At 35.7% G+C, this 22,755-nt stretch overlaps 1 protein-coding gene across 4 annotated transcripts; it reads right to left on the bottom strand.

Moving 5' to 3' along the window:
* Positions 1-6,618: 6,618 nt before the first annotated feature.
* On the bottom strand, positions 6,619-21,611 carry LOC123192432 (glycine-rich RNA-binding protein RZ1A-like). 4 transcript variants are annotated; one of them, XM_044604981.1, is made up of 4 exons: positions 21,460-21,611; positions 19,325-19,448; positions 6,974-7,508; positions 6,619-6,889 (listed from the first exon to the last, which is right to left on the bottom strand). In XM_044604981.1, exons 2-3 carry the CDS (start codon positions 19,433-19,435, stop codon positions 6,993-6,995), a joined length of 627 nt encoding a protein of 208 aa, XP_044460916.1. In that variant the 5' UTR covers positions 19,436-19,448; positions 21,460-21,611; the 3' UTR covers positions 6,619-6,889; positions 6,974-6,992. The 4 variants fall into 4 exon arrangements, with proteins under 4 accessions (XP_044460916.1, XP_044460918.1, XP_044460915.1 ...); XM_044604983.1 differs by having other exon boundaries at positions 6,619-6,886; positions 21,449-21,604; XM_044604980.1 differs by having other exon boundaries at positions 21,449-21,602.
* Between the last annotated feature and the right edge of the window lie 1,144 nt (positions 21,612-22,755).

Here is a 22,755-nt window from a genome sequence, read left to right as displayed (position 1 = left end):
TCTTTTGAATGCCTACAACTCCTCCCGTTTTCTCTGATAAATGTTCAGATGTTGACTGATTTGAACTTTTACTAATTTACGAAAATGACACTTGAGAGGCTAGTTTTAATGTCTTAATATATGGAAGCTGTAAAGCGAAAGAATGGTAAAGAAGAAGGAAAAAAGCATCAGTTAAAGACAGAGTGCGAAGCATTAAATGTCAGACAGACAGGTGGTAACCATTAATAATAATATCTAATCAACATTTTTTCTTCCTTGTTCAATGCCTTTCACTGATGTGCTGGGCTTTTAATTGTTGAATCGACTGCCGGATGCATCTTTATCCTTTAATTTTTTAAATTACATATTAAATTTCGCACCATATCATATAATATAGATTTTAAATACTAAAATAATAAAAAATTTAATTAATATATCATTATTTTTTAAAATAATATAAATATTTTTAAAATTTAAAAATTTTTTATATATATTCTTATTATATTATCATTTTATCTAAATATAATATATTAATTTATATCGATAATATGTATTATATTATATTATATTATATTATATATCATTACATCATATTAATTTAATATATCTTTTAATATATATTATTTTTACTTATATCAAATTATATTATAAAATACATATTATATATCATAAAATACTAATATACATTATGCCAAGACACTGTTCTTCCAAAGAGGAATTCCTCGTAAATATTTTTCAATGATGGAAGTCTTTATCCCTTTAGGTTTGGGATGGGCATACAAGAATAAGGTATTGTCACATTACCCATATTATAATGGAATTCATCAATATTTTTGGATTTTATAGGATATGAAAAATTCTATTTTATATTTACGTATTTTAAAAATAATCATTTTTGGAGGGTTATATACCAACAGTGCAAAAAAATTGATATTAATGAGAAAAAAAAATGATGAATAGATAAATATTCAACAATTATAAATATTATTATCATGATTTTAATAATCAATTATTCGTACTTTTATTAAAATTAAATAAATTTAAGATTTTAATAAGGAAAAAATAATTGTTAGAAGTTTGTTTTTTGTCATTAAAAAATTTTAATTTTAACCATGAGAAAATTTTCAATTGTTGTCTGTCTTTATAACTAATGATTGACGATGACGAGATTTTACTCATTGTTAAAACTTTTTAACGATGAAAAATAAACTTTTAATAATTATTTTTCCTTTATTAAAAATCATAAAATTACTTATTTTTTGTGAGGATAAATAATTAGTTGTTAAAATTATAAAATTAATACATATAACGATTACATATTTTATTTTCCTCTCGTTATTGTTAGTTTTTTTTTTATTGTAGTAGATCCATATACAATAATCGTCACCCATAGCTAGCTTTCGTCGTTGATTTTCGCTTATTTCATCTATTTTCTTGTAAAAAATGGAGGAAAAGTTAGTAAATTATTCATATTCATACTTCATTGCTTGGAATGTAAATATGTAGTTGGTTTTGTAAGAAAAATGAAAGAAAATTGAGATGTCATGGATACGAGATTCAAGCTCTTCCTTCGATTCTAGAGTTTCTTTGTGAAATAAGTTTAATTAATTGTGATTTTGTTGACTTATGCGAAAGTTTTAGTAAATGAATTGGGTTTAAATGATCATAAGTGAAATCAAGTATGAAAATTCATGTTTGGGCTTGAATTTTTCACCATGTGTGATTCAGACTTAGTACACGAGTCATGCTTGGTGGGAGTAGATGAAGGTGATGGGTTAAATGATATTTTATATAGGTATACTTGTTGCAAATGGGAAGAGGGTAGAACAAACCTTTCTAGACATTTATCCTCCAAGGAGAAAGTGCTCTCGAAGAGAAACTAATATAACTTCTCTTTATACATAAATATAACATTTATTGGGAGAAAAATCATCAAATATCATTGTAACAACTATAGGCACAATTAAAGGTCATTTTAGTTACTTTATGTATTCAATCTATGTTTATGGATTGAAATTAGCTAAATGTTGAAGAGAATGTGAATTTTGGCCTAATATACGGTTGTGAATTGAGGGTGCACACTTAATTATCAACTTGCCACGTGGATGATATGGATATTGTACCACAGAATGGGAGGTAATCCAGAAAGAAGGCTGCTAGGGCTTTTGTCAACTGGATCTTAGAAATTTGATCATGGCAAAGAGAGAAGAAGGTCACAACAATGGAAACTTGTGTTGACAAAGTTCTAGGCATGAAGATGTGTGTTTAGAATGTTTAAAAAAAAATAACTCAAACTAAACATCTTTATTTATAAGGTGTGTATGAATCCTAAATTAGTTAAAATTCTAACTACTTAGGTGATAAGTTATTCAAGAGTTCTTATTAAATTAAGACTCTTACTTTATTAAAAGTTTGAATGCATAAGAATCCTAATGAAATTATGATTCCAACTTAACCTAAACTTTCCATCAAACAAGAACTATGAAGAATCTTTGTTTAACTAAAACACCTTACCTATGAGTTAACTTAGCCAATTGACTCACATCCATCATTTGGCCTTGCTCAGTTAGACTCCTAGTGGGTCCAATCAAAACAATGCAATGCATTTACATGATGCCATGTGGCATCGTGCATATTAAATGATTTCAGTCAAAACATATCCATACGTTTCTCTTTTTTCATGATCCCAAGATTGTTATCAAACGATCCTTGCCTCTTAGTTTGTATCAACCCCTTAATGTGTGTGACCTATAAGATGTTTATCGAACTGACAATATCTAAATTCAGATCGAATTTAGACACAAATTAAGATTAGCCTCTAATAAAGCGTCATGACCACCTAGACAATAAAGCATCAGTAAACATTTCTATAAGTTTTTATAACATCACAGATACATACAATTTAATCATTTCCTCAACCGATATCTCTCGAGGCTGAGACATAGAAATGTGTCATCTCAATAGTTCCTTGATATGAGCTGATACATATTAATGACTTATATGGATTAGAATACAATCTCATCCCACTGTGGCCACAGATTCAAGCAATCATGAATGTCTTTAAGCATTTGTATATGAGATATCTTCTCATGTGCTCAAGAGTGATGAATCATTTATTAATAAACCATAATCTCCATGTATCTCACGATATGGTCAATCACTACCTTTATGATACCCCCATTATGGTGATACATTGGATAGCGTCAGACCATACCGATTCTTACACAAAATAGTCTGACAACCTCAAGTCAAAGGATCACATGTACCCATGGTATTAAGATAATTTGTTTCATAAATATTAGAGCAACCATCCATATGGATATCCTCTAGTGTGGTCAATTTGATGAACACGTCTACAATATGTACCCATGTATTGTACCAAGCTATCAACAAACAACTTTAATACGTGAGAACTGTCGTCACCTTTTAATAGGATGGCTCAACATTATGATAATCTCATCATTATTACATGTGCCCTTAGTCATTGTAATGTCGGGATTATAGACATTATTAGAATGGTCACTTAATGTATGGATAAAATTCCCACGATCAGTCATTTGATCCTCTCATCACAATTCTACCATTTTAAAGGCATGTTATTCACACAAATATATAATAGACAAGCATACGAACTAAATAATCATAAATCATTTTATTAATTAATGAGATAAATTACAATTACAAATGTCAAATCAATTAACTCTAAGGCATCTAACCCAACAGTCCATAGCTTGGAAATACTCTATTGACATCATGTATGCCTGTACACGAAAATTATGCACAGCCTCACAAAGATGATTGAAGTTATGATAGTGCCTGTAAGGTTACGTAAAAGAAAGAAGGAGATTATAAATACTAAAAAAAGTGATACACGGTGATGCACTTGGGAGAGGCATGCTCGTATATAGACAAGTATTGCATGTACACTTGTGAAGGCTATAAATTTATACATGCATGTAATGAGATGATATGTCTGTGCTTAGTTGAACGCACGATTGTACATTGAAAAGACTACGTACGCCCATGACTAAACAATGGATGATCATACATGATGTTAAATCGAATAAGTTATAAGAAAACAAGACTCTTAAGGTGTCAAGAATGTGCCTAAGATTTAGTGAGATGAATTTGGTACATAGAATTGATTTATGAGCCCCGATAGAATGGAAAAGAGTTAGATTGATTAAGGATAAAGTTTCGAGTGATTAAGTATCGTCAAGGATTAGATAATCTTGTGAAATTTACAATGAGTGATACCCACAAGACTTAGAATTATAAGATCATAAACTGACATGAGAGAGTGCTCCTAACTTAGGCACACCTGTAGATAGAGTAAAAGATAGTCTATTGATTGGTATCCATAGATGGAATAATTTGCCAAGATTGAGAGTTTATTGATTGATTTAGAACTTATTAGGACATAGATAGTCAAAGTTTAAAACTCAAATTATAAATTACAAACAATGATAAATAAAATAATCAAGCAAGGAAAATATAAGCCCAAATTAAAGAGAGATTGTTAGAAATTGTTTTGGATTTATAATGGTTTAGAGTTTTTCATCTAAAACCTCCTACCTCCACTTCTTCAAGCCAACCACTTCCAAGCAATTTGTGGATTTTATCCACAAGAGATTGAATACAATATGATTATGTACAATGCCTTTAAATAGTTTATTACAAGTAGTGAAGCAGAAGAATCTTGCAAAGATAAGAATTAGGAGCTTAGACAGAGCGATATGAATATGTTCACGAGAGTAAGAATAAAAGGCTTGCATAATATGCTTACCTAACCTTTCTCCAACTCATATAGCATGTTTATATAGCCATTTTATGCTGTAATGCACAATATAGTAGCTGCCGAAAATCAAAAAATACATTTTTCTTGGTGAAATGCGCTAATGATCGGTTGTTCGATACAAATGCCCGATTATAATTGACTAAAAAATCTTCTTTTCAGTCAAAATCAACCTCAGTCAACACCTAGGAACCAATTATTCAATTTCCACCAATTACATGATCAGTTGTACACCACATATGTGCAAGTGTTCATCGTATTACTTGATTTCCTTGAAAATTTCCAATCCTTGTAACGCCTTAAATGAACAATTGACAAATTTTACATGTACGAGTGAAATTTTGCTTATGCATCAAATGTTGACTTCTTCCTGTATTGACTCATTTGAAGATTAATGAGACAATTTACAAACAACACTACTTGCTCATTAACATCCTTATACAAGTCATGAATGACCGTGCTATGAGTCTACAAAATCTCATGTATAGTCATTCATCATGTGTAAGAAATGTCCAAAATTTCCAGAGCAAATAACAATTGATCGTTCAGAGTTGTACCTTCTCATGAACATGTATGTGATCATTCATATGTCTATTTTGCATTTTTATGCTTTGGACCAATTTGATCATAATCTAAGTCATGTCTTCAACAAATTTGTAATTTCCTTTTTTTTTTTCTTTCAATCATCAAAACACCTTCAAATCTAACAAAAGTGAATAAAACTTAAGAGAAATCAAGTGCAAATTCCAAATGAAAGTTTCTACAACCTATATATAAACAACATATATTCACTAAGCTCACAATGTAAACCAAATCCAAGTAAATAACACCAAAATGGCTGTCTCCATGAATAAATACGTAGAGAACTAGTACAAGTATAACAAATAGAACATACAACACAACACTTACAAACAATGATGAAAGACAACTTAATCGCCTTGAGTGTTGGAGAGTTATTAAAATTTAGGTAAAAACTATACCGAATCATGCAGATTACCAACATCAATGTAAGACCATAACTAAGCATAAATCCTGTGATGTGATGAAATTTACACTCTAGTGGGACATTTTTATTTTGGTGCAAGGCTTGTATCTTATCTACCACTGCATGTTGCGAAAAAATTGTTATTCATTTCCTAGACTAGCCTTTCAGTGATAATTTACTAAGGACTAAGCAATCTCCAAGAAAATCCCTCATTGAGGACTAGGAGCAAATAATTCTTCAGTCAAACAATCCTCACAAGGAGAATTGAAACAGGAACATTCACTGGAAATTTCACTTGTCTAAATCACAGCAAATAGAATCAAGAAACTGGAATGCAGGTAGAGGATCAAGGTAAAAAACAGCAATCACCTACAATGGATGAGAATTGTAGTAGAGACACGGGGAATGCTGAAATAATAAGATCTCCAATATCCCATGTCTTCCATCATTGCACCATCAAGAACATCAATCTGATTATATTCAGTTAAATAGCAGATGACTTGTTGCGGCTCAAAAGACTGACAATTTTAAAGATTTAAACCATGTCCAATTAGCAACAAAGAAACCCAATCATGTATCCATAAAGACCAAAAAGACCATAAACAGCCAAGTATCCTGCCAAAAGGTTAACACCATTAATATAAGACAAAAGAACAAAATAAAAACCACCACTGAAAAGTAGTATGTAGAAAAACATGTTACCCGCTTCACTAGTGCATATTAAGCCAAACTTGGCATCTTACTTCTAGTACTTTTACTTCCCAAGTGGGGAACAGAGAACTCAAAATTGTAGGTCCCTCATCGTCAGTCCCCCAGATAACCACCTTCCATAATGCATTTGCCTATGACATGAAGCAAATGGAATATCTGGCAGCAATTTGGCTAGCTGCCTATGAATAAATAACGAGAATGGAGCAGACAATATGGCATTCAAAGAGTAAAACAAATTCCACACTTCATGTCAGAAAGCACAAGATTCCTTCAGCCAAAACATCAAATTGAGCATTTTAGGAACAATTAACAGTTGAATATTTGTGCCAAGTTTTGGAGTCAAAAGACTGATACGGTACCGATCCACCCAGAAACTTCATGCTCTTCAGGCAGCATAAGCAGTGACTCCAACTCCCCTGCTGCAGCAGGATAGGAACATGATTCCATCAGTAAAACAAAAATGGTGATGAAAATCTAAATGTCAGTACATGCATGTAGCATACCAAGATCAGAAGCAATCGTTTATCCTGAACGAAAGCCTCCTGCTCCTCGACGCTCATAAGGTCCAGAACGGTCACGATTATAGCGATCACCTCCAGAACCACCACGACTGCCAGCATCTCTGTTGCGCCCACCAAATCGATCACCATTTCTGTCAGGACCGTAACGACCACCACCACCACTGCCGCCATATTTATCATCCCTACCACCATACCGACCGCCTCTCATCCCTTCAGTTGGGCACTCCCTAGCAAAATGTCCAGGCTTGCCACACTTAAAACACTCTCCACCATTAGATCCACGTCCACTGCCATGGGCACGGTTATGGTCACGATCATGCCCACGGTCATGGCTACGGTAACGATCTCCATCATGATCCTTCCCTGAACCTTGTGGTTGAGCTTTATCCACAGTTATAGTTCTCCCATCTAAATCAATTCCATTCATTGCTTCAATAGCATCTTCCATTGCTTTTTTCTTGTCGAAAGTGACAAACCCAAATCCACGAGAACGACCTGAGTACTTGTCAACAACAACCTAAACAGAAATAAATATTCTTGTTAAATCATATTATTACCAGCAGAAAAAAGTATAAAGCACAAAGAAGAATCTGAATTATTAACAGCATAATTCAATAAACACAATGTTAATGCTTCATAAAAATTTTATATGTTCACCAAAAGTAGAATTTATCTTACCAGGCACATTTCCTTAACAAATCAACAAACCCTAAAAAGAATATTGCCTTTAAAGCATGTCAAATACATCTCATTTCAGCAGCAACACACTCAAGAAGCTAGCATAAATGTTGAAAAGAATGATTTTTGAAAGAAGAAAATAACATGTATTCAAATAGCAGCAATTATTGATTATAAAATGGAAACAGTCACAGAAAACCAGAAAAAAAATTCCTGAATTATTGAAGCTCTTAATAACTTGACGAAGCTTATATAGAGCAGACTTAATGATCAACTAAGTGAGACATCAAACCTTGGCTAGAGAATTTAAATGACTGAAAACTTATAGTTTTACTCGGTGTTGGATTATCATGAAAGGGAAAGTCAAGATATTGGAAAATAAATCTGGATTGTCAATCAATAGTTAAATTCTGGGGTCTTCCTTCAGGAGATAAGCCTAAACCCTCTAATTGTAGGATCTGGCTGTTGAGGAAATTAAAATAAGATTAAAAAATATAAATTGAGGGTTGAAAAGAGGCTTCCTTTCAAAATATAACTCACCCTAGGTACATTGTTAAAGGAAACAGAGTTTAGAAACACTAGGTCAGACATCTGTAAGGAGTACCCTTCTGTTCATCATTCACACTTCCCCATTAGATAAGTTTCTACAATTTTTAGTGCGGTATTCAACCATCTTACTGGAAGTTGGAATTGAAATATAATCTGAGAGCAATTAAAAAATACATAAAACTTATTGAGGTGGAGAATACATTCAGAAACATTGAATGAAGAAAGATGGAAGACTGTTCAAGATAGTGTCCGGTGATACTGATTCCTCCTTTCAAGGGTCAGATAAAAGGTTGCTTGTCTGCAATGAGAGAATTACTTGATTTATGCAGTCTCATCTTATATCCTTAATTATTATTTTAATCTCTGTTTAAGATTTAGGGTATAGTCGAATTTACAATTGAAAGTTACAATAGCAAATTCTATGGGAGACCTTTTGTGGGACTGGAAAGGAAGATCAACCTAGTTAATCGGGACTTAATTTCTCATCCTACCTAAAGTAAAGGTGGATTGAGGATTGGCAATCCAATGAAGGCTGTAGCATTTCCTCTGAAATGAATTCTCTTTCCTTAGAGGTAACATGAAATATTCAGGAAATTTAGGAATAAGGAAGGGATTTTAAAATTGTGTTTAGCAAATCCATAAAGAATTCACGGAAAGTTCCATCTTGAATCCACTGTATTTTTTCAAACCATTAGGAAATTATTGTCCAGTGAAGGAATAGATCTTGGTTTCAAGATAATGTTGAATCGGAGAAAATCTATCGTTGTTCTAGAGCCCACAAGGTGTCTATTAAGAGTAGGTTAGTTTTCCCCCAAAATTCATTTTGGTGCCACTTTCATTTATTTGAAATTTTATGGGATTGAAAAATCAGTGAGTTAACATCTCTTCCTTCACCTGTTGAAATTTTCTTTAGGATAACTATAGAGTTGTTGTAGGTTGGAATTCTTGGAAGCCTTTTCTTTCAAATTATTCTTCAATTGGTTGATTGGATGGTTCCACAGCTATAAAACTACCAAAAATTTTTTGTATGGAAGGCAAAAGTTGATAGAGGACCAAGTCAACCAAAACATGTAGAGAAGCTAAGGAAGAGCATGATTAGGAACTAGGCGAAAGAGAAAGAAAGGCAAGAGGAAGAAAAGACGAAAAAGCGGAATTCAAAGTAAGAGAGCAAGGAAAAGTTGGTTGAAAGTTCGAGGATAGAATCTGGTCACAGTGGCACAAGTCCAGCCAAGTTAGTTTTGTGGGAGGATTTCATGTTTCAAAAGGATTCTGTAAGTTCTACTGTATTTTGAGGGTATAATGCGGCTGAAAAACATTCAAGGAATTCTAATGAGTTTAGGAAGTTGTGTTATAGAGTATCAGTTTTTATTAAAATTAGTTCCCTAAATGATAAGCTTTCCTAGAGTCCTAGTTCTATTAAAGTTAATTATTTTAAAGTACAACAAGTTTCCTAGAAGTCACAGTCCAAGTTAAATTAGACTTTTTTATTTTACTAGGAGTTTTCCTTGAGTAGTTATCTTAATCCTTTCGAGTGTTGGTTTTCTAACTGAATTAAGACAATATTCAGCCTATAAAAAGGGCTTCAAGTCTTTGTAATATGCATTCAATTTCAGAATTCAGTTTCAGTTATTAATGAAGTGTCAGTTTTAAAAATTTTTGGTATTCTTTGCTATATTTTTTTGCCTTTGTTGATCAATATCAGCATCCCAACATCTTCGTGAATGAGATCAAGAACCATTCAGTATTTGTCCTGCATCAGATGGTATCATAGCCTAAGTTATAATGGCTACACTAATAGATCCTACAATGAAATCATATGCACATTTCTTAGCATAGAGCAAATCAAGCAGATGTGGCAAGACTTTGCAGTCTATGATAAAATTTTGCAAGCAAATCGAATGTTGCAGAAGTCCATCAACCTGACGAAGAAACAAAAGGAGAAGATACTGAGCAGATTGACAAAATTCTAGTAAGTGATTCAAACATATAAGAATCACCTCAACTTCATGAAAGATATGAACTTAAAGTAGAGAATGAGTTAATACCCAGAGGTGATAAAGAAGTTGGAAAAATTGAAGGAAACTTCAAATCAAAAAGATATTCTTCTCTTCATTCAAGATTGTTCTGAAGCCAAGGAAGATGATGAGGAGAATTCTACCGATAATGATCAACGCAATCTTCTCTTTGTTCAACTAAATGCAAACATAGTAGATGACTAAGATGATGGCTCACACCAAAAGGATATCAATTCACACTTTAAGTACATCATTAAAGATGGTATCTTGTAGGATGTGGTGATTGCTCAAAAGGTGCAAAAATTACATCTAAAGATAGAAGAACATACTAAGATTTATAAGGATGTGGAAGATGACATCAAACATAAACCACCATTAATCCTGTTTCTTCTTCCAAGATGTAACTATGCTAATCCGAAGAAGGATCTACCAAATTTCCCATCCTTGAGAGACCTTCAAAACTTTGTTGAACTAAAACTAGGAAGTACTTTTCCCAATGAGGCAGCATACAATCTGGGTTCAAAGGAGCATCACAAGGATGATTCTGTTAGAGAGAAAGTGTACATTCGGAGGAAGACAGAAAAAGAAAAAAGAGAAAGTCCACTTGGCAGCACTAATCCACCTAACGGCAACAATCCGTATGACAACAGTGCAGGAGACATGAATGCTACTCAATTAACTGAGGAAACTGCAGCAAATTGTGGAACAAATGTCAACTCACCAACTAAGGAAACCACTACAGACCAAGATCGACAGGAAGCAGAAAAGATAAGCAGGCAGCAGGCAGCAGACATTGGGAACCATCAAGTCCAGGGACGCTGATGTGGCGCCAGGAGAATGGGGGAACAATGAGAAAGGAAGGGAAAAAAATTACAAAAGCCTGGAGAACGAAGGAAGGAGGGCAGAACATTGAAGAAGAAGAAGTAGAGTAAGGGAGAGACCAGCCTCTCGAATGCTGGATTAGTCGAATGTATTTTGGCTTGTTACTCTTTTGTTACTAGTTGTTAATCCTTTGTATTTTGGTTATTAATCAGTTCGGTGAATAAAACAAAAGTGATTGGAGATTGAACTTTGTATTCATTTTCTAGTATAATATACATTACACATTGCAGTTATTACATTTCTGTCTCTTATATTTATCCATATACAACATCAAAATATTTGAGCGGTTAGCTAGGTTGCGTTCAGATATCCGTCAGAGCTCCTTTTGCTGGGAGAGTTTCTTGATTTCCTCTTGATAGAACAGCTCTCGTGACTCCTGACTCCTATCAATTGGTATCAGAGTATGACTAGAATAGAAGCGAGGGTAGAGAACTTGGAGTCGGAGATAACGACCGTCAAGGAAGGGCTGGAAGAGGTGAAAGCGAATGGGAGGAAAATCAATGATCAAATAGGAAAAATGGAATCTGACATGGAAACCATCAAAGAGTTCCTTAGGGAACTAAGGGAATCAACAGTGGCAAAGGAAGGAAATGATAAGGGAAAAGCACCAATGGGGACCCACCCATCACCGTCCTGTTCACACCTCAGAGAGAACCCATAAACTCACCCTTGGAGCAGACTGAGGAGGTGGATTTGGAGGAAGGAGGAGCTAACAAGGGCGACCGAGAGGAGGTAGAAGTCATCACTGGAGGCCAGAGGGACTTGCAGTACCGTCGTCTGGAACTACCCCTTTTTGGTGGTGAGGACGCCTTAAATTGGGTATCAAAGATTGAACGTTACTTTCAAGTGAATCGACTGATAGAGAGAGATAAGCTGACGGCGGCCGGAGTTTGCATGGAAGGGGATGCCCTCCATTGGCTGCAATGGCGAGAAAAGCACCAACCCTTCTTGGGATGGGAAGCATTTAAAGAGGAGGTGCTAGAGCGCTTTCCACCGTCGGACGAACGAACGAACGGCAGAGGAAGAACTGTTCGCCCTACGACAGAATGGTACGGTGTAGGAATACCGCAGCCGTTTTGAACTTCTCTCGGCAGTAGTTGACGGGTTATCAGAAGATAAACTGAAAGTTATTTTTATGAACGGCTTGATGGAAGAAATCCGGTCAGAGGTGAAGATGTTCCACCCTCGAACGTTGACGGAGATGATGACACAAGCTCGTCAAGTGGAGAAGAAAAATAAAATTATTGACGAAAAGTATGTTCTGAAACCAGGTAAGCCCTTCCCTAAGGCTTATACTCCAACAACCCGCCCCCTCCATCATTCACACTCCAGCCCAATTCTTCTCACTCCCCACCCAAGTGTCAATGGATATAATAGTTGATCCAACAATTCATTTCATAATAGCCCAACCATAACACATTCCCATTACCAGAATCGCAACTCGCCCAACCCATTTGTGAACCCAACCCAAGGCCCAAATCACTATCAACCAGAGACACGCCCCTCTTTTCCCCATCGCAATGAAGGACCTTCAACTCAGGTTACCCAAACGTCTAATGTAAAACCCACAGCGAGCTCTGGAGCTTCTTCTTCATTTCCACGACGAGATGGGAATTATCGACGCCTCTCAGATGAGGAATTTCGAGCCAAGATGGAGAAGGGACTCTGTTTCCGTTGCGACGAAAAATTCGTCCGAGGGCATCGTTGTCGATTCCGTCAACTAAGGATACTGCTAGCTGATGAAGAGGAGCCAGAGGAAGGAACAGAGAATCTAGAAGCAGAAGAAATGGTGACAGAAAGCAAGGAGATGGAGGTTAACTTGAACAGCAGCTCAGTTATAGGGTTCGATTCACCTAAGATCATGAAATTGTTGGGAGAAATAATGGGAAGGAAGGTGGTAGTGTTAATTGATAGCGGTGCCACCCATAATTTTCTTTCTGAAGGATTGGTGACTGAGTTGGGAATTCCAGTACAAGCAGCCAATTATTCAGTTATATTGGGTGATAATCGTAAGATCAAGGGTATAGGAAGGTGTGAAGGAGTCAAACTAACACTGCAAGGACTTCCTTTGAGACTCAATTTTCTTCCATTCCGATTAGGAGGAGTAGCTGCAATACTTGGAGTAGAATGGTTGAAGACTCTAGGAGAGGTAAAAATTAATTGGCAAAAGCAGTCTATGCGGTTTGGATGGGAAGGAAGGAAGGAAAGTGGAGTTGACTGGAAACTTATCATTAATTCGTCTAGAATCTTCACTGAAGACTCTCTGCAAACTTGTGGTAAAAAGAGAAGATGGTTTTTGGATAGAATTGAGGGCGATAAATGAGTGCAGTGACAAGGAAGAGGCAACAATACATCCAACAATTCAGGAGTTATTGGAGGAATTTAAAATATTGTTCAAGGAACCTTGTGAGCTTCCACTCAAGAGGCACAACAATCATGCCATACGGCTAGTGCCAGGAGCCCAACCGCCCAATTTGTGACCATACCGTTACCCTTACTATCAGAAAAACGAAATTGAAAAGATTGTTCGAGAGATGCTGGCAGTAGGTATAGTGAGGCCTAGTGTAAGCCCCTTTTCAAGCCCAGTAATTTTGGTCCAAAAGAAAGACGGGGGATGGCGATTTTGTGTAGATTATAGGGCATTGAACAGTATCACTATACCCGATCGATTCCCAATTCCTATCATCGACGAGCTATTGGACGAATTGGGAGCTGCAGAGGTCTTTAGTAAGTCGGAACTCAAATCGGCATACCACCAGATTAGAGTACGGAAAGAAGATATTGACAAAACAGCTTTTAGAACACATGAGAGGCACTACGAATTCACTGTCATGCCATTCGGATTGACTAATGCACCAGCCACCTTCCAAGGGTTGATGAACGAGATTTTCAGACCATATCTTCGTAAATTTGTTTTGGTATTCTTCGACGACATACTAATTTATAGCCAAAGGTTTGAAGATCATATGCGGCACTTATGGGCAGTGCTGCAACTCCTTCAGGATCACCAATTAGTCATTAATCGGAAGAAATGTTCATTTGGACAAGATCAAATCGAATATCTAGGCCAAATTGTATCCAAAAAAGGAGTGGAGGCTGATCCAAGAAAAATCCAAGATATGGCAGAATGGCCTGAACCAAGGTATCTGAGAGAATTAGGCGGATTTTTGGGGTTAACAAGTTATTATCGAAGGTTTGTGAAAGGGTATGGAAAAATTGCTGAACTACTCACCAACTTATTAAAGAAGAATGCCTTCTGTTGGAGGCCTGAAACGCAACAATCCTTTGACCAACTTAAAAATGCCATGATTTCGGTTCCAGTTTTAGCCGCTCCAGATTTTTCCAAGGAATTTGTAGTCGAGACCGACACGTCGGGGGCAGGAATTGGTGTTGTACTTATGCAGGAAGGCAGACCAGTGGCATATTTAAGTAAGGCACTATCTTTACGAAACCGTAGCAAATCAGTGTATGAGCGAGAACTGATGGCAATAGTGTTTGCATTCCAGAAATGGCGTCACTATCTTCTTGGCAGAAGATTCCAGGTTCAAACGGATCAAAAAAGCCTAAAATTTCTCACTGAATAGAAGATAATTGGACACAAACAACAAAAGTGGCTGGTCAAGATGCTCGGATATGATTTTGAAATAGTGTATCGACCCGGATGTGAGAACAAGGCGGCTGACGCCTTATCCAGAAATCCGACTTTCACTGAGCAACTGAATGTCATCTCTGTTATCCAGGTGGAAGGGGCTGAAGAGTTACAGAAAGAAGTCAGCAAAGATGAAAAATTACAAGGCATCATCCAAGACTTAAGATGCAACCCCTCTGCTCATAGTGGATATTCCTTAAAAGAGGCAAATTGACGTATCGAGACAGATTAGTGTTGCCACGCCAATCTAGGTTCATCCCTCTTCTTATGGTTGAATTCCACTCTTCATCTTATGGGGGCCACTCTGGTTTTTTTAGGACTTATAAACGGCTAAGCTCAATCCTATACTGGGAAGGAATGATTAAAGATGTCAAGGCTTTTATGGCTACGTGTGACACTTGCCAAAGAATGAAATATCAAGCCACTTCTCTTGCAGGCCTTCTTCAACCGCTTCCTATTCCAATAGATACGTGGGAAGAATTCTCAATGGATTTCATTACGAGCCTCCCGAAGGCAAAAAGGATAGGCGTAATTATGGTGGTAATTGATAGATTGACGAAGTATGGGCACTTTATGGCACTGCAACATCCATTTACAACCAAGGATGTTGCAGAATTATTTATTAAGGAGGTGGTGCGCCTCCATGGGTTCCCAAGAACTATAATTTCAAATAGAAACAGTGCGTTTTTGAGTAATTTTTGGAGGGAATTATTCAAGGCAGCAGGGACAATATTGAAGTATAGTACAGCGTACCATCCTCAAACGGATGGACAAACGGAGGTGGTGAATCGAAGTCTCGAAACTTACTTACGTTGTTTTTGTGGGGATCGACCACAAGAGTGGCCACAATGGTTAGCTTAGGCCGAATATTGGTATAACACATCATTTCACAGTTCGACGGGCATGACTCCATTTAAAGCAGTTTACGGAAAGGACCCCCCACCTCTTCTTAAATGGGTGGAAGAAGATTCGAAGATTGAAGGAGTGAATGCCATGATACGAGAAAGAAATTTAATCCTCCAGGAATTGAAAAATAATTTATGCAAAGCTCAAGAGAGGATGAAAAGGGTTGCCGACAAGCACAAAAGAGAGGTGGAATTACAAGTAGGTGATCGCGTGTTTCTCAAGCTACAACCATGCCGTCTTCGTTCGTTAGCATCTCGCCCAAATGAAAAATTGAGCCCACGCTTTTATGGGCCTTACAAAGTGATCGAACGAATTAGGCAAGTGGCGTATCGACTTACGTTATCGGAGGAAGCGAGAATACATCCTGTCTTCCACATTTCGCAGTTAAAAAACAAATGGGAGAGGCAACAGTGTGTCAACCACTACCGAAATGCTTGAATGAGGGAATGGAGTTGGAGGTATATCCAGAAAAGGTGTTAGCACACAGGTATTCCTCCCAGGGGGACTTGGAATTGTTAACCAAGTGGGAAGGCCTTCCGGATTGGGAAAACTCTTGGGAGTTATATGAAAATCTCAAGTATCTCTTTCCTCGCTTACACCTTAAGGGCAAGGTGCCTCTCGATGGGCGGGGTAATGTTAGAGAGAAAGTGTACATTCGGAGGAAGACAGAAAAAGAAAAAAGAGAAAGTCCACTTGGCAGCACTAATCCACCTAACGGCAACAATCCGTATGACAACAGTGCAGGAGACATGAATGCTACTCAATTAACTGAGGAAACTGCAGCAAATTGTGGAACAAATGTCAACTCACCAACTAAGGAAACCACTACAAACCAAGATCGACAGGAAGCATAAAAAATAAGCAGGCAGCAGACATTGGGAACCATCAAGTCCAGGGAAGCTGATGTGGCGCTAGGAGAATGGGGGAACAATGAGAAAGGAAGGGAAAAAAATTACAAAAGCCTGGAGAACGAAGGAAGGAGGGCAGAACATTGAAGAAGAAGAAGTAGAGTGAAGGACTCGAATGCTGGATTAGTCGAATGTATTTTCGCTTGTTACTCTTTTGTTACTGGTTGTTAATCCTTTGTATTTTGGTTATTAATCAGTTCAGTGTATGAAACAAAAATGATTGGAGATTGAACTTCGTATTCATTTTCCAGTATAATATACATTACACACTGCAGTTATTACATTTTTGTCTCTTATATTTATCCATATATAACATCAAAATATTTGAGTTGTTAGCTAGGTTGCGTTCAGATATCCGTCGGAGCTCCTTTTGCTGGGAGAGTTTCTTGATTTCCTCTTGATAGAACAGCTCTCGTGACTCCTGACTCCTATCAGATTCATACTTTGATGAAATATGGTTGTTTGAATGCAAAGATCGTGCTTTTTCAAAATGTTGGGGATTCTTAGACCTTGTTATGTCCACACATGACTTCAAGCAAGATGAGAGTTAACCTACACCAGTCAATTCCTAAAACAGTGTTCAGGAAAGAAGATGGATTATATGAATGGTTGATCATGATATTTGGGTTATCAAACGCTCCAAATTTTGAGAAAATTTGAGCCAAGAACTTACTTCATCACCTTATGGGCTATTTGAGTGATGATAACTCAAGGGTGAGTTTCTTTTCTTTTGTGGCAAAGTATGATGGAGGACTAAGTTAACCAAAACATGAAGAGAAACCAAGGAAAGAGCATGGAGAGCAACCAAGGCAAGAGAGGAAGAAAGCATAGAAAAAAGGAATTCAAAATAAGAGAGCAAGGAGAAAGTGGATGAAAGATTGGGGTTAGAATCTACACGCCACAGCACAATTTCAGCCAAGTTGTTTTTGTGGGAAGATTTCATGTTTCATAAGGATCTTGTGAGTCCTAATGTATCTAGAGGTTCTAATGTGGTTGGAAAGATGTTTTGAAAGTTCTAATGAGTCTACAAAATTGTGTTATAGAGTCCCAGCCATAGTTAAATTTAGTTTCCCTAAAGGATAAGTTTTCCTAAGGTCCTAGTTCTATTAAAGATAGTTTTCTTAAACTCAAAGTATCCTAAAAGTCATAGTCCAAATTAAATTAGACTTTCTTATTTTGTAAAAAAGTGTTTTCCTTTAGTAGTTATCTTAACCATTTTGAGTGTTGGTTTTCTAATTGAATTAGGACAATATTCAGCCTATAAAAAAGGCTTCAAGTCTTTGTCATAAGCTTTTTATTTCAAAATTCAGTTCAGTTTTTAATAAAGTGTCCACTTCAATGGATTATTTGCATTCTTTGCTATATATTTCGCCTTTGTTAAACAATATCAACATCCAAATGTCTTCATGAATGAGATCATAACCCATTCGACACTTGTACTACATCACAAGTCCCCTCTAAGATTAAAACTTAGTCTTGGCCGACTTCTGCTAGTATGGTTAGTACTTTTGAAGTATTAAATCTCAATGTCTTGGGTTCATTCATCAAAAAATCAGTGCATTATTTGTAGAAAGACAGATAAAGCTTTAACTCTTTGTTCCTATTGATGAAAGATCAAGTAAACTCGAACCAAGTAATGAGTCAAGACAAAAGAGAGTGTGCACGGAAGTGAAAAATCATAGGCTAAGGTCGAAGCTACTTGTCAAGGCACACCAAAACAAAATTCTTGCTATGACAAGATGAGAGACGGAGATTTTCTGGAAATCTTGACTTTTGGCAGAACTTTTGAATCTTAATCTATGTGGAATCCTATTCCATGTCAAGATTAGAGGTTGATTTTATTTATGAAAGTGTTTTAAGTTTAGTTAAAGTCTAAATCCTAATAGAGTTAGTTCCTTTAGAAAAAATTAGTTTGCAAAGAGTCCTAGTTCTAGTTAAATTAGATTATCCTATTTCTAGTAAAATTAGTTTTCTTTTAATGGTTATCCTAATCCTTATAAGTGATAGTTTTATATTTTAATTAGGTCAATTGCCAACCTATAAAAACACTCCAGCCCTTTGTAATTGTAATTCAATTTCAGAATTCAGTTCAATTATTAATAGTGTCAGTTTTAAAGAATTGTTTGCATTCTTTGCTATATTTTTTTCATCTTTGTTATACGATATCAACATCCCAACGCCTTCTTAAACGAGATAACGGCCCATTCGACATCTTGTAATTTTTTTAATTTGTTTAAAATTTCTAGATAATAATATTGATTTTGTAAGGATCTAAGTATATGGTCTCATTGTTTATGGAGTATCACTATGAATTTGGTGGAAGGCAAGTTGTGGACCTTAGAAAACCCTAAGAATGCGGATTTCAAGCTTCAATGGGAAAGACTTCTGAATAAGCATATCGATAAAAGATACCAATATTGTTACATGTAAAGCAGAGATTATGTGATTGCTTATAAACCCTAAGTGTAGTTACCGATGTTCAACTCCTTTCTCTTTTATTTTTACATTCAATTGTCCTGACTTGTGAAATTTTACACGTTGTCCAATTTTTGGAGCACCTAATAACCATCTAACAAAGTTCAATTCAATCCCACTTGATCTAAGAACTATCAACATTAAGCTAATGCCTTATTATATTTATGCTACAATATAATTCCAGAGTAATCTAACAAATTGAGAAGGAAACAAGTTAACGACAAGAAAAAATAAGCATTTAAACGGTAAACATGATTGAAGGATTGATTACCTTTGCCTCAAGAAGATGACCAAACTTTTCAAATGCATCTTTTAAAGCTCTATCAGATGTTGACCATGAAAGGCCACCAATAAAGCAACGGTACTCCACCTCCTCTGCCATACTCACAGAAAGACTTTTCTCCGAAACAAAATCAAATGATGAAAAAATAAACACAAAAGAGCAAATCAGATCTTTTAATTCATTTGTTAAAACTATTGATCTTGTTATTGTGACTTACATACGGCAAGTGAAGAAATAGATTCATATCATGGCAAGTCCATTAGAAAGAAAATACTAAGAACGACGTAGACATCACAAACACATACAGCTATGGGTGCAAAAACCTATTCTTTCATAAATAAATTATTGTTCAAATCTAGACTTGCATATACATAAAATATACAATCATAAAACACTTGGCAATTATTGACATCAAGTATTAGATCAAGAAATGTTTTATGGGTTTGCTTAATAATGTAAACCTCAAGGTTAGGCACTTTTCAAAAGCAGATCTGGTTTGGCTAAATCAGACCCCTGACCCATTCTAGCCCATAATACAATAAGCCTGCATTGGCAGAATAATGATCAGCTCAGGTTTGCCAAGGTAGGTAAAGCCCAATAAATGGTTTTTTTTTTTTTAAATTAAATCTATTTGTATCATTTTGACCACAAATAACATTTTCCTACTATATAATTTAATGGGTATCAATAATGAAGATAATTTAAAAAAAAAGGTTTATTGGAGGCTTATATTTTTAAAAAAATAAGGAAAACATATAGTGAATGAAGCATATATCATCAGCCCACAAGCAAGTTATTGGAAGAAAAACATAAATGGTGACCGCTTGATTGTTAGAGACAACAACATGGATTAACAGTGACAGTGACAGCCAGTCACAAAGAGACACTGACAAAGTGAGAAAAGGAGCAAATTTGAGATAAGACATATCAAAAGTAGGTTTAACCTAGTGCTACAACTTATAGGAAATGATCAAGTGTAGCTTTATGAAATTAATTCAAAATATCCATTAATAATTGAAGATGTCAAATTTATAAAAAATTTTTACAATTAAGGGTCATTTTTATTCAGTTTGCTAGTAACCTAAAAAGGCACCACCACTACATTATTTTCAAAGGCATAACCGTGCACCAACAGGAGAATCTATGGGTCAGACTGGATAGCAAGTTTAGTAGTAACCCATGGACCTATGTGTTAGGATCATTAATATCATAAAAACATAATAAGTAACTAGAGAGAGAGTGCAAGCAAAATAAACTTTTGTTTATAAAGAGGTTCTATGCTGGCAACAAACCATACCATACCATAATCAGCAAAGACCAGAAATGCAACTATGGTGGCTCATTGTCCCTCACCTTTGTGGGATGACTCATTTAAAATTCAAACTTTTTGTATTATCCTAAGCCTTGTTATGACCTATATAAAGGTCCACCTTTCATTGTAAAAGTATTAGGCTTTATATTAATGAATCTTATGCAAAGCATTGCACTGTTTGTGTTTCAAAACATCATCCTTCTCTTGACTGGAGTTGCTGGTGGTTCTTCCCTAGACCTGTGGTTGTGCCATTAGAACCAATTTCTTTTCCATACACACTTAATTTCACTTAAACGGTAAGAACTCACACCAAATAAACTCAAACGAATTGGAGACACATCAGAAATTTAACCCCGAAAAGCACCAACTTCCTAAACAGTGAACACTTGGAATGCAAAGCAATTTATAAACCTAAAAGCACAATAAAAATTAAGGCCAAAAATTAAAACCCAGAAATTTAAATAAATAATTAAAAGTAAAAAAAGCATTGACTTCGTTCCTCTTGAGAAGTCAATGCTATGCATAAATCTCGATAGTTTTTATTGAATGTCAGTTTGAGCATCTATAATACAGGAACAAAAGAAAAAGCCTCCGCCATTACCCAAAAGAACAAAGCTTTTATGTATTTTAATATTCCAATTACGTCCAGCTAACAGAACTCCAAAGCGCTAAGATCGCAAGAAACTAAAGAGAAATCAAATTTCTATGCAGTAGAAATTATATACAAATTGAGACAGATCTAATTATATTAATATGGACTTCCTTAGAGGAATTATTATGAGAAGTGAGAATTTGTATACCAGAATAGCACCTGAGAATTGGATTAGAAGAGAGATCGTTTCACTTCGCGTCGCGTCGAATTTGATTCGAACAAACCCTAGAATAGAAGTGACAGTGAGAAACAGAATCAAGGACTACAAAATAACGTGACTACAGACTCGTTCTACCGTCTAGTACAGTGTTGACCGGTTGAGATTGTATTATTGCGTGGTTTTTTTTTTTTTTTTTTGTCTAAATGACCCTTTCGTCATCAAATTGGATAATTATGTAAGGCCAAAGAACTATGTCCCACCCAAGGATTGCTGTTTTTTCAAGTATCCCCCTTTAACTTTGAAAATCTCAAATACTCACCTATAAACTGTTAAATTTAACGGTAGTAAAAGTAAAATCGTTATTTTATCTATAATATTAAAAATAAACTAAAATATAATCTCTTTTTTCTCCCCTAAACTTTGAAAACTAAAAGTTTTCATCCAATCAAAGTTTTAAAAAATGACAGTTTCCCCCTAAGGTTTGGTTTCCAGATCTCTGACACTAAATTTTGTAACATTGCCGACCATCTATCCCTCCCGAAGCTTCCTCTCCCTCCAGCAGTCTCTCTCCACCCATTTGGAAGTTCGTTCAGTATCAATCTTCTTCTGAAAGACAAAGAGTTTCATCTTCTGAAAGACAAAGAGTTTCATCTTCTGAAAGACAAAGAGTTTCATCTTCTGAAAGACGAAGAACTTCATCTTCCTTGACGAAGCTCTTCATCTCCCGTCGTCTTTCAAGTCTTATTCGATGTCGATCAGGTGTCCAAATGGGTAGAGAGAGACTGTCAGAGGGAGAGAAAGCTTCGGGAGGGATAAATAGTCGGTAATGGCATCGGATTTGACATTGAAGATCTGAAAACCAAACCCTAGGGGGAAACTATCATTTTTTAAAACTTAGGTTAGGGGAAAACTTTTAGTTTTTAAAGTTTAGGGGGGGAAAAGAGATAAAATTTTAAGAACTTAGGGTTTTATTAAATTTAACTACTCATGGATGGTTATTTGAGATTTTCAAAATAAAAAAAGGAATACTTTGAAAAACAGCAATCCTTGGATGGGAAATAGTCCTTTGGCCATTATGTAACCGCTTGTACTTGGCCGGTCCGCTTGTTCTATAAACAAGTTAACAAGACATGACTTGAATCTAAATTAAGTCAAATTGAGTCATTTTATTTGTGACATGTCATTTCATTTTTTGGATTAGAAAACACTCAAATCTGGATTTAGATTGAGTCAAAAACACCAAAGCCATACACCACTTGTTTCATAAACGAGTTGACAAAATATGATTTGGATTA

This window comes from Mangifera indica, chromosome 12, assembly GCF_011075055.1.
Source record: "Mangifera indica cultivar Alphonso chromosome 12, CATAS_Mindica_2.1, whole genome shotgun sequence".
Taxonomy (NCBI): Eukaryota; Viridiplantae; Streptophyta; class Magnoliopsida; order Sapindales; family Anacardiaceae; genus Mangifera; species Mangifera indica.
This window is presented reverse-complemented; position numbering and strand designations above follow the sequence as displayed.